General features: G+C 36.5%; 1 protein-coding gene across 3 annotated transcripts in view; it reads left to right on the plus strand.

Annotated features, from left to right (window-relative positions):
- EPS15 (epidermal growth factor receptor pathway substrate 15) overlaps positions 1-12,643 on the plus strand; it is a 160,066-nt gene that overhangs the window by 127,737 nt on the left and 19,686 nt on the right. For all 3 annotated transcript variants that reach the window (XM_007978767.3, XM_007978770.3, XM_007978769.3), the window contains 2 exons: positions 1,444-1,577; positions 6,202-6,268. In XM_007978767.3, coding sequence (XP_007976958.1) covers positions 1,444-1,577; positions 6,202-6,268 — 201 coding nt within the window. The remainder of the gene's footprint in view (positions 1-1,443; positions 1,578-6,201; positions 6,269-12,643) is intronic.

Genomic DNA, 12,643 nt, shown 5'->3' on the forward strand with positions numbered 1-12,643 from the left:
CCTCCTGCCTCAGCCTCCTGAGTACCTAGGTCTACAGGCTCATGCCAGCACACCTGACTGATTTTTTAAAAAATTTTTTGTGGAGACAGGGTCTCACTGTGTTGCCCAGGTTGATCTTAAACTCCTGGGCTCAAGCAGTCCTCCTACCTCAGCCTCCCAAAGTGCTGCAATTACAGACAGACATGAGCCACTATGCCCAGTAGCTTTACTTTTTTAAAAATGACATTAGTGTTTAGACTTTGGTGCTTTTAATATTTATTCTGATTCCTCCTTACTAACTAAAGGTTTGGTGAACATAATGATCTATACTACTTCGGGATTTAGAATGTAATTTTGTTTTCCTATGATTATAGCCCACACATGTGATTAGAGGAAGAGGATCTTGAAGAATTACTAAAACATCAGGCTTTTTAAGATACTCTTTTTCTGGGAATTTTCATTAGAATAATGCAAATCTTGTTTACCGTTTAGTTTTCGCATCCCAAACCTGTTCTAAACTATTGGCTGTTAGCTTTGATCTCAGAGAGAAAAATACATTTAGAAGTTTTTATTGTGTTTTCTTTAGTTATGATAGCATAGAATAACGAAACTTAAAATTGGATCCCTTGAAATTATATGTTAATTTAAAAAAATAAGTTTATTAGGTGAAAGGTTCTATATCTTTTATCAAAATTGCAAAGGAGTCTGAAATAAAAAATAGCTTAGATTCTACAGCATTTCAAACTGTCTTTTTGGGTTTTTTTTTGAGACAGTCTTGCACTCTTGCCCAGGCTAGAGTACAAGTAGTGTGATCTTAACTCACTGCAACCTCCACCTCCCATGCTGAAGTAATTATTCTCATGCCTCAGCCTCCTGAATAGCCGGGATTACAGGCGCGCACCACCACGCCTGGCTAATTTTTGTGTTTTTAGTAGAGGCAGGGTTTCACCATGTTAGCCAGGCTGGTGTTAAACTCCTGAGCTCAAGTGATCCGTCCACCTCAACCTACCAAAGTGCTGGAATTACAGGTGTAAGCCACTGCACCCAGCCCAAACTGTCTTTTTGTTTGTTGATTTTTGTTGGTTTGTTTTTGAGACAGGGTCTCACTGTCACCCAGGCTGGAGTGGAGTGGCAGGTCTTTGCTCACTGCAGCCTCTGCCTCCCATGTTCAAGTGATTCTCCCACCTCAGCCTCCCGAGTAGCTGGGACTGTAGGTGCGCACCACCACTCCTGGCTAATTTTTGTATTTTTTAGTAGAGCCATGTTGGCCAGGCTGGTCTTGAACTCCTGATCTCAAGTGATCTGCCTGCCTCAGCCTCCCAAAGTGGTGGGATTACAGGTGTGAGCCACTGCACCTGGCCCCAAACTATCTTTTAATTAAGGCACTGATCATACCTTCAAGTGATGGGAAATTTAGTGCAATAATTTTTTTTTGTCTCTTATATTCATGCCTTATTTTTTTAGATCCATTTGGTGGTGATCCTTTCAAAGGTTCAGATCCATTTGCATCAGACTGTTTCTTCAGGCAATCTACTGATCCTTTTGCCACTTCAAGCACTGACCCTTTCAGTGCAGCCAACAATAGCAATATTACATCGGTAAGTGGGAGAATTAAAAACTGTTAAGTTAAATGGATAAGTGTCCTAAGCAAGTTTCTTGAAATACATAGTGATGAAAGAACCCTCATTTAGATTACTTCTAACGGACCATATAAGAATTTCAGTCGCATCCCAATTCATTTAGTTTTTGGTTCAGACTGGTATTTCATAGTTTGGTTACCCACTGGAATTAACTGGAATGACTGAACAGGGTCCAAAAGTGATGTTCATCTTTCAAGAGACTAAATCTTATCCTATTGAGGATACTAACAATGATTGGAAATTTATAAGCCAATCTTATATAAAACTTTTCTGAAATGTTTGGTATATTATTGAAATAATGAAAATTACTTTAAAAGAACTTTAGAAAAATAAAATCATTTATGTTATTTCATAGACACATCTGGAATGTTAATTCTGCAAAGTACAAATTCTTATTAAATGTCAAGCTCTCTTGAGAACATACATACCTACACAATCACTATTTAATAACCACATGCCTGATCCAGGTACTGGTGTGTGCTTTACATTCGTTGTTTCTAATATTTACATCAATTTTGCAAAGTAGGTGTTGATATCCCTATTTTAAAAATAAGGACACTGGGACTTAAAAAATTAACATGTTTAAGGTCCTATAGCTAGTTGCTCTTTTATCTGGAGGCTTTAAAAAAATCTTCATATTGTGGATATTTAGAAATACTTAAACGAGAATAATGTAATGAAATATTTTAACAAGCTTTCATGCATCCATTACCCAATGTCAGTAATTAGGAATGGTTTTGCTGGTTTTTGGTTTTGCTTTTTAATTTGTGTTTTAAGACTTCGTTTTTGAGACGGGTGGTTTCACGTCTGTAGGTAAACTGAACCTATAAAGGACCAGTTAATTGAGAGGCATTTGAAGCAAAAATTTTATCTTCTAGTACTCTTAGATTAAGAATTTTTCCTTTAAAATGTAATTGATTATTTTAAAGATAATAGATTTTGTATTATTGAAAGTTGCTTCTTTTTTTATTCAGTAAAGAGCTGCCTGGCTAAGAACTGGTGTTTTCCATTGAATGAAAACTGGACAGATACCTTCGTAACTGAATATTTTTGGTTTCCCCGGGCTACTGGATACTCTGTTTTCCTATAGTGCTTAGTTTGCAGTGTGGACCCATTTGCCAAATTCTTCTAAAGTTGCTGCTACCGGAATTCTTCTCTTCTTAACCTTCTTATTCTAGCCTCTCATTCTCCTATGATCTAAAGAGCAAGAAAGCTAAATCAGCTCTTCTAATTTAAAAATGAATACATTCCTCTTGTCCTGTCCCCCATGAGATTTTTCTACTGTTTGTTTTACTGACTTTTTGTTCCCAGTTTTCTACAGGTATGTTGTCCTTGCTTACAGCTTGTAATTTCACCATTCAAAACAAACAAAAAACCAAATTGGCAATATTATAATAGCTGCAGCTTATCTAATTTCCTCTATGTGCCAGGGATGGTGCCAAGCTCTTTATATGCATTGTCTCGTTTAATTTTCACAGTAATCGTATGAGGTTTACATATGTTAAGTTGAGGCCAGGTGTGGTGGCTCCCACCTCTAATTCCAGCACTTTAGGAGGCCAAGGCAGGAGGATCACTTGAGGCAAGTAGTTCACAATCAGCCTGGACAACAAAGCGAGACACTGTTTCTACAAAAAAATTAAAATATTAGTCAGGTGTGATAGCATGCACCTATAATCCCAGCTACTTGAGAGACTGAGGTGGGAGGATTGTGTGAGCTAAGGAAGTCAAGGCAACAGTGAGCCATGATTGCACTACAGTACTCCAGCTTGGGTGACGGAGTGAGATCTTGTCTCAATTAAAAAAAAAAAAAAAAAAAAAAGATTTAAGTTGGTAGTAAGTTAATTAGTGGTAGAACTAGACTCAAACTCTGTTCTGTGTAACCAAAATCTAAGATTTTCACCAATACAATCTAGAAATTTTTTAAAAATTGGCCCTGCTAAACTCCCCAATTATCAAACTGACATAGAGTTTTGTGGCCCCTTGTTCCTTCATGGGCTGCACAATCTGTCCTGTTCCCCTTGCTGTCCTGACGGCCTTTTAGGGTGGTTGCACAGTGTATGATGAAGGACTAGAAACTAAATCTGACGCACATGTAGACATGCCCTTTCCCTTTCTCCTTGTGATGGCAAATCAAATCTGTAAGCTGTTGTTTAAAACACAGCCTGTTAGTTTTTCTTTCTCTCAAAGAGAGGAAGTAATAATACAGGTTGAGCACCCCAAATCCGAAATGTGCCAGTAAACATTTCCTGAGTATCATGTCAGCACTCAAAAGGTTTCAAACAGACTTTGGAGCCTTTCACATTTTCAGATTATGGATGTTGACTTGGTAAATAGAACACAAATATTCCAAAATCTGAAAAAAACCAACATCCAAAATACTTTTTGTCCCAAGCATTTCGGATAAGGGATGCTCAGCTTGTCCTTGGTGACTTGTTATGTCAGTGACCTTCTCTTACACTGGTGTTATGACTATCATATTAGGAAACATGGAAAGTTATCTCGCTATATAGACCAGTATAAGTTTTTCTTTAATTGCTGTGTATTCCGCAGATATCTAAGTTAGTGTGCTAGTTGTATAATATAATTGGCATCAGTTAATACTGTCATTACTTTTTATCATTCATGGTTTTCATTTCTAAAAACTTCATTAGTATTCTTTCTGCTAGTAGTTTTAATGGATTCTTTTATAAAGAGAGAAGGTTAGTCCCAGTTAACATTACCTTTCTCTACAATTAAATTTTTTTTTTTTTTTTTTTTTGAGACGGTGTCTCGCTCTGTTGCCCAGGCTGGAGTGCAGTGGCCGAATCTCAGCTCACTGCAAGCTCCGCCTGCCAGGTTTACGCCATTCTCCTGCCTCAGCCTCCCGAGTAGCTGGGACTACATTAGGTGGGACTACAGGCGCCCGCCACCTCGCCCAGCTAGTTTTTTGTATTTTTTGTAGACACGGGGTTTCACCGTGTTAGCCAGGATGGTCTTGATCTCCTGACCTCGTGATCCGCCTGTCTCGGCCTCCCAAAGTGCTGGGATTACAGGCCTGAGCCACCACACCCGGCCTACATTTTTTTTTTAACTTGGAAATTCATATATTAAGCTCTGGCAGTATTATTTGACATTTATTTGTAATATCCAACTTCTTGATAATTGGAAATAGAGTCTGTAATACAAATGACATTGATAATCATGCATCAGAGTTGCAAATAAATGTTCAGAAACTCTTTTCACACACTTTTCACCTGTTTGCCAAGTCTTTCAGCTAGCCCCTTAAAAAGAGCCTGGTGCCAGAAAGAGGAAATTCAGTTATCTTCCTAAATATACAATTTGTTTGACTATGATTAAAAACTAAAGTATAAAGTAGGAAGACAGTTAAAAGCCAGAATCTCTGGCATCTGGTAACATCCTCACCTTTAGCAAGATCAGTTGCTCTTGATCCCAGACTTTTACATAGTTTATTATTGAAAGCAGCAGGATCTTTTTAGCAAAAAGCTATCTTTATGTATGTGCGTGTGTGTGTGTGTGTGTGTGTGTGTGTGTGTGTGTGTGTGTACATGTGTTTTCTCTCTGAGGGTCAGAATGCAGAATTATTTTTAGATAACAATTAGAAAATAGAAATTAACATTTTATGATATTAAGTACTAGGATATGTGAGAATTAAAATAGTGTGTGCATTCTAAATGTAAAATGATATTCTGGAATCTGGTGAAATCTAATAAAATCTATGGTTTATAGTTTTGTACCAGTGTTCTTCGTTTTAATAGATGTACTATAATTATGTGAGATATTAACATTAGGGGAAACTGGGTGAAGAGTGTATGGGAACTCTGTACTATCTTTACAGCTCTTACGTAAATCTAAATTATTCCAAGATAAAAGGTTAGTGGTGGCTCTCACCTGAAATCCCAGTGCTTTCGGAGGCCAAGGTGGGAGGATTTCTTGAGGCCAGGAGTTTGAGAGAAACATAGCAAGACCCTGTCTCTACAAATAATAACAAAAATTACCCAGGTGTGGTGGCATACACCTGTAGTCCCAGCTATTCGGGAGGCTAACGCAGGGGAGAGGCAGGAGGATCACTTGAGCCCAGGAGTTTGAGGTTACAGTGAGCTGTGATCACACCACTGTATTCCAGCTGGGGTGACAGAGCGAGACCCTGTCTCTAAAAAATGAAATAAGTAAAAAGTTAAAACAATGTACATCTATACAACTAGCGAGATTATGAAGAAAAAAATAAACGAGTATCACCAAAATCAGGATTGTGATTATAGAGGAGCACATGAAGACTTCCGAGGTATTGTCAGTTTCCTGGGAGATAACTACACAAGTGTTCACTTGATACATACTTGTTAAACCATAGATCTGTTTCATGTACTTTTCTGAATGGATGTTATGTTTCACAGTTAAGATTAGAAAATAATACGTATTATTTCCAGTTAGTAAGATTGCAGATCACTATGGGGAAACATTTGTTCCTAATGTCTATATTCCTTAATTCATTAAGAATTTGTAGATAGTATATTCTTTGGAGTGGTGATGAGGTTTCAGCTATGGTGTTGCCTCTCTCATTCATGGTTTTGTATGCTTTGTTTAGGTGGAAACATTGAAGCACAATGATCCTTTTGCTCCTGGTGGAACAGTTGTTGCAGCAAGCGATTCAGGTAAATAAATAATTTATCAACTTCATTGAACGTTAAACATTACACTTTTTTTAAAGATTTTTTCTTTGCCTCTAAATATATTTGTCCTGTTATTTATAGCTTTAAAATTATTGCATAATTATATCCAATTGTAATTTACCAATAATAACAAGCATTTGTGTATCACTTTCTACTTATCTTTCATTATTTCACTTATTGTTCATGTTGAATATTATACTAGAATATGAACTCTACCCAGTATCAGTAAACCAATAAAAATGTTTTGCTTTATAAAATGCTGTGCTGCTTGGCAGCTTTAAAGTCAGCATTGACTGTTATGGATCTTGGTCTAAGTTAAAAGATTAGTGGCTTCCAATAGAAAATGAAAATTGCTTTACAAATACAAATGGGTTCTGTTAACAATACAGAGAAAAGCTAAGTGTTATTTTAGCATCCAGTCTTCATACTTCATTTATGGTATCTATTTTTTTATTTATTCTTTTAATAACCTTTTTAAATAGTAATCTCATTTTAATCATAAACTAAGGACCAGAAATATTAAGCAGTGTTCATCAAGATCATACAGTTTAATAGATTTGAACCAGGTAAAGCCACTATTCAACGTTAGGTCTGACAAAATCAAAAAGCTTTTTCAACAAAGTAACTCTGCCTCTTTTCCACTGTTCATTTAAAACAAAAACAGACCAGCTATCATTTGGGAAAGCAGAAAATTTGAGGAAAGTAAAGTCAAATGTCTAAATACTCTAATATGCTGAAAATAGATTGCTTTATTTTTCCAGGTGAATATAGAGTAAGTTGTTCAGTATACAAATGTATTAATTGTGACTAATTAAGGATTATGAACATAGAAAAAGAATAGTAGAAATGCCTTTACAGAAGTCTGGGTGCAGTGGCTCACGGCTGTAATCCCAGCATTTTGGGAGGCCGAGGCAGGTAGGTCACTTGAGGTCAGGAGTTCGAGACCAGCCTGGCCAACATGGTGAAAACCTGTCTCCACTGAAAATACAAAAATTAGCCGGGCATGGTGGTGGGTGCCTGTAATTCCAGCTACTTGGGAGGCAGAGGCAGGAGAATTGCTTAAACCCAGAAGGCGGAGGTTGCAGTGAGCCAAGATTGTGCCATTGCACGCCAGCCTGGGCAACAGAGTGAGACTCTGTCTCCAAAAAAAAAAAGGCTGGCTCCAAAAAACAGGTTGGGTTTCTTATAATGAACAAATTGTAACAAGATGAGATTTAGCAGAGTGCATTGTTTTCAGGTTGGAAATTAACTCCCAACATGAGTAGCAAGAGTGAGGAATACAAAAAGGAGGTATGTAGAAAACAAGATTTAATGTAGGCTGAATATTGATTTAAACAGAAACTTAGAATGAGAGCAAATGAGACTTCTAAAAGGTTTATTGTATTAACAGTGGTTAAATTACATATTTTTAAGTACATGTGCTCTTTTTATACCCTCATTATTAAACTGATTATATTGCTAGGGGTATTATAGAATTAAAAAGGATAACCTAAGGAAATGGTAGGTGCCATAGAGTTAATTAAACCAGCAAAGATTAAAGGAAGGGGAGATCACATTAAGGATAAATCAATAATGATATCAAAGTGGAATGTGGCTTTTGTGGTATGCCTTAAAAGCATGAGCTAGTATTTTAGCAGGTAAATACGGAAAGAGATTATGTGGAGCAAAAAGAACAATGTGAACAAGAAGTGGAGGCAGAACATATAGGGCATATTCGAGGAAAAACTAACACATTTTTGCAAGAGCTATTTCTCTATTTTTGCAAGATAGAGGAATAGTCAAGTTAAGGCTGAAGTGGCAGGTTACAGTGTTACATTAAAGGTTTCTAATACCTCTGTTGATCTTCTGCTTAAATTCCAGTTCCTAATTCATTTCCTGTAAAGTGGTAGAATAAATGACGATAATAGTCTAGGAGGAGGCTAAGATTTATCATTAATTATAATAATAATGGCTACTATTCATTGAACACTTGCAGAGTTCCAACAGTCAACATGCTAATCATTTTTCTCTACTTGGTCCCATTTAATTCTCACAACAGCTACGTTAGATAATTTATATTATGTTTATTGTACAGACAAGGAAAATCCAGGCGTGGAGAGACGAAACAGTTTTCAGAAGGTTAAAGTTGTAGTATTAGATGTACCCAATTCAAATGAGGTCTCTGGTTTTCCACCTGCCTCTTTGGTCATTCTTTCTTAATCTCCTTTGTTGAGATTTCCTCTTTTTCTCAACCTCTTAATATTGTGTTGTCCCAAGTCTTAGTCCTTGGACCTCTTTTCTTTTTTATCTGTATTCCCTTGGGGGAAATCATCTGTGGCTTCAAATACTTTTGATACACTGATCTATATCTCTAGTCACATCTCTTTCCTGAACTCCAGGCTCATTTTTCCAGCTAATTTATTTGGAATCTCCATGTGAATGTCTGATAGATACATCTAATGCATAAATCTAACACAAAGCAGCTGTTTTTCCTTCCTAGACCTGCTTTTCTTGGCACCTTCCACATCTTAGTTCATGGTTCATCTTTAATGTAGTCTAAGATGATTCTAAAATCTTAGAATCATCCTTCGTTCTTCTTTTGCTCTTCCTCTATCTCTAATCTGTCAAGAAATCTTATTGACTCTGCCTTCAAATTATATCCAGTAAAAGCCTTACAGTGGCCTGCACTTTTCTAACAATATCTCATCATTATTCCCATTACTCACTCTGCTCCAGCCACACTGGTCTTCTTGCTGCTGCACAAACAACAGAGCCATGTTCTTTGGCCCTTTGCACTAGCTGTTCCCTCTTCCTGGTATGATCCTTCTCCATATTGTTCATATGATAATCTCTGTTACCTCTGACAAATCTTAATTCAGATGTCAACTTCTCAGTGAAGCTTATTCTGGCCACTCTATCTAACATTTACAAGTACCACTACCCAGCTCAGTGCTCCCACATTACTATTCTCTACTTTTCTTCTTTCATTATAACTTACTACTTTCCATCTTATTATATAAATTACTTCATTTTTCTCTTATCTGTTTCCTTTTCATCCTATTAGAAATTAAGCTCCAGAAGGAATTGAGATCTTTGTTTTCACTGATATAACCCAAGAACCTGAAAATGTGCCTGGGCGTATATTATTGAATGAACAAATGAGCCAGCTGCTCTTCTCAGAGAACATGTAATGGGAGTCCAGTGGGTAGATATTATTTATTTTGTTATGATAAGTAGTTTTTTTAAATTGTGGTAAAATATATGTAACATAATGTTTGGCATGTTAACCTTTTTTAAATGTACAGTTCAAGGGCATTAAGTACATTCACATTGTTGTGCAATCATCACCACCATTCATCTCAAAAACTTTTTTCATATTCCAGAACTGAAATGCTATATCCATTAGATAATTCCCTATTCTCCCTCTCACCAAACCCTAACAACCATCATTACTACTCTGTATACTTATATAAGTGGAATCATAAAGTATTTGTCTTTTGATGATTGACTTATTTCATTTACCCTAATGTTCTCAAGGTTCATCCACATAGTAGAATGTATCTGAATTTTTTACCTTTTTTAGGCTTAATAATAGTCTATTGTATGTATATACTGCATTTTGTTTATTTGTTCATTCATTAATGGACACTTAGTTGCCCACATTTTGTCTATGTGCATGATGTTGCTGTGAATGTGTGGGTACAGATATCTGTTTGCGTCCCTGCTTTCAATTCTTTTGGGTATAATTCTAAAAGTAGAATTGCTGGATCACAGGGTAATGTTGTTTTTAGTTTTTTGAGAAACGATCATACTATTCTCCGCAACAGCCATACTATTTTATACTCCAACCAACAGTTCACAGTGGTTCCAGTGTCTCCACATCTTTGCCAACCCTTACTATTTTCTGTTTTATTATAATAGGCATCCTAATGGGTGTGAAGTGGTATTTATTGCTTTGATTTGTATTTCCCTAATGATTAGTATGTTGTGCATTTTTTATTATGCTTATTGACTATTTGTATATCTTCTGTGGAGAAATATCTATTCAAGTCCTCTGCCCATTTCTAAATCAGGTTGTTTTTTGTTGAATTTTTTATATATCCTAGATATTAACCCCTTATCAGATAAATGATTTGCAAATATTTTCTCCCATCCCATGGGTTACCTTTTCATTCTGTTAATACTGTCCACTGGTGAACAAAAGTTTTAAATTTTGATGTAGCTCTTTTTATCTATTGTGTTGTTGTTGCCTTTGCTTTTAGTGTTATAACCAAGAAAGCATTGCTAAATCCAATGTCAGGAAGCATTTCCCCTATAAGTTTTATAGTTTTAGCTCTTAAATTTAGGTATTTAATCCATTTTGAGTTAATTTTTGTATATAGTGTGAGGTAAGAGTCCAACTTCATTCATTTGCATATGGATATTCAATTTTCCCATCACTTTTTCTTGTAAAGACCGTCCTTTTTCCATTGTTTGTTCTTGGCACATTTGTTGAAAATCATTTGACCATATATGTGAGGGTTTGTTTCTGGATTCTGGATTCTGTTCCATTGATCTATATGGTCTGTATTTATGCAGTTCCTCACTGTTTTAATTACTGTAGCTTTGAAATACAATTTGAAATCAGAAAGTTTGACTACCAACTTCGTTGTTCCTTTTTAAGACTGCTTTGGGCCAGGCACAGTGGCTCATGCATGTAATCCCAGCACTTTGGGAGGTCAAGGTGGGTGGATCACCTGAGCTCAGGAGTTCAAGACCAGCCTGGCCAATGTTTGAGTTAAAGACTAGCCTGGGCAACATAGTGAGATTCCGTTTCTACAAAAAATGCAAAAATCAGCTAGTCATAGTGGGATGCACCTGTACTCCCAGCTACTTGGGAAGCTGAGGTGGAAGGATCACTTGAGCCAAGAGGCAGAGGTTGCAGTGAGCCAAGATCATGCCACTGTGCTCTAGCCTGGGTGACTGAGCCAGACCCTATCTCAAAAAAAAAAAAAAAAAAAAAGGAAAAGAAAAGGACTACTTTGGCTATTCGGGTTCCTTGAGATTCCATATGAATTTTAGGATGAATTTTTCTATTTCTGCCAAAAAAAAAAAAAGTAATTGGGATTTTTGATAGGGATTGCATTGAATCTGTAGATCACTTTGGGTAATATTACTATCTTAACAATGTTAAGTCTTCTAATCTGTGAACATGGGATATCTTTCCATTTGTTTGTGTCTTTAATTTCTTTCAGAATGTGTTGTTGTTGTCAGTATACGAGTTCTCCTTGGTTAATTCCTAAGTATTTCATTATTTTTGTTGCTGTTGTAAATGGAATTGTTTTCTTTATTTCCTTTCCAGATTGTTCATTGTTAGTGTATAGAAATATGACTGATTTTTATATGTTGATTTTTGTATCCTGCTACTGCGCCAAATTCAACTATTAGTTCTAATGGTTTTTTGGTGGAATCTTTAGGGTTTTCTACATATAAGATCATGTCATTTGCAAACAGATTTTATTTCTTTATTTTGAATCTGGATGCTTTTTGTTTCTTTTTCTTGCCTAAATGCTTTGGCTAGGACTTCCACTACTATATTGCAGGGGTCCCCAAACCCTGGGCCACAGACCAGTACCAGTCTGTGGCCTGTTAGGAACCAGGTCACACAGCAGGAGGTGAGTGATGGGCGAGTGAGCAGTACCTAATGCCTGAGCTCCGCCTCCTGTCAGATCAGCAGCAGCATTAGATTCTCATAGGAGCTTGCCCCTTATTGTGAACTACACATGTGAGGGATCTAGGTTGTGTACTCCTTATGAGAATCTAATACCTGATGATCTGAAGTGGAACAGTTTCATCCCGAAATCATTCCTCTCATCCCACCCACAAGTCCATGAAAAAATTGTCTTCCACAAAACCGGTCCCTGGTGCCAAAAAGGTTGGGAACTGCTGCTCTACTGAATAGAAGTGGTAGAAATGGTAAAAGCAGGCATCCTTGTCTTGTTCCTTATTGTAGAGAAATGGTTTCAGCCTCTCAAGATTGAGTGTGATATTTGCTGTTGGCTTTTCATATATGGCCTTTATTAAGTTGAGGTAGTTTCCTTCTATTCTTAGCTTTTTGAGTGTTTTTATCATGAAAGGGTTTTGAATTCTGTCAAATACTTTTGTTGCATCCGTTGAAATGATTGGTGTTGTGTTTTTCCCTCATTCTGTTAATGTGTATTACATTGAATGATTTTTGTATGTTGAACCATTTTTATATTCCAGGAATAAATCCCACTTGAACATGGTGTATAATCCTTTTAATGTGCTGTTGAATTCTGTTGAGGATTTTTATATCAATCTTCATAAAGGATATTGATCTGTGGTTTTCTTTTCTCATTTGTATGTCTTCATCTGGCT

This window comes from Chlorocebus sabaeus, chromosome 20 (assembly GCF_047675955.1).
Source record: "Chlorocebus sabaeus isolate Y175 chromosome 20, mChlSab1.0.hap1, whole genome shotgun sequence".
In the NCBI taxonomy this organism is placed as follows: Eukaryota; Metazoa; Chordata; class Mammalia; order Primates; family Cercopithecidae; genus Chlorocebus; species Chlorocebus sabaeus.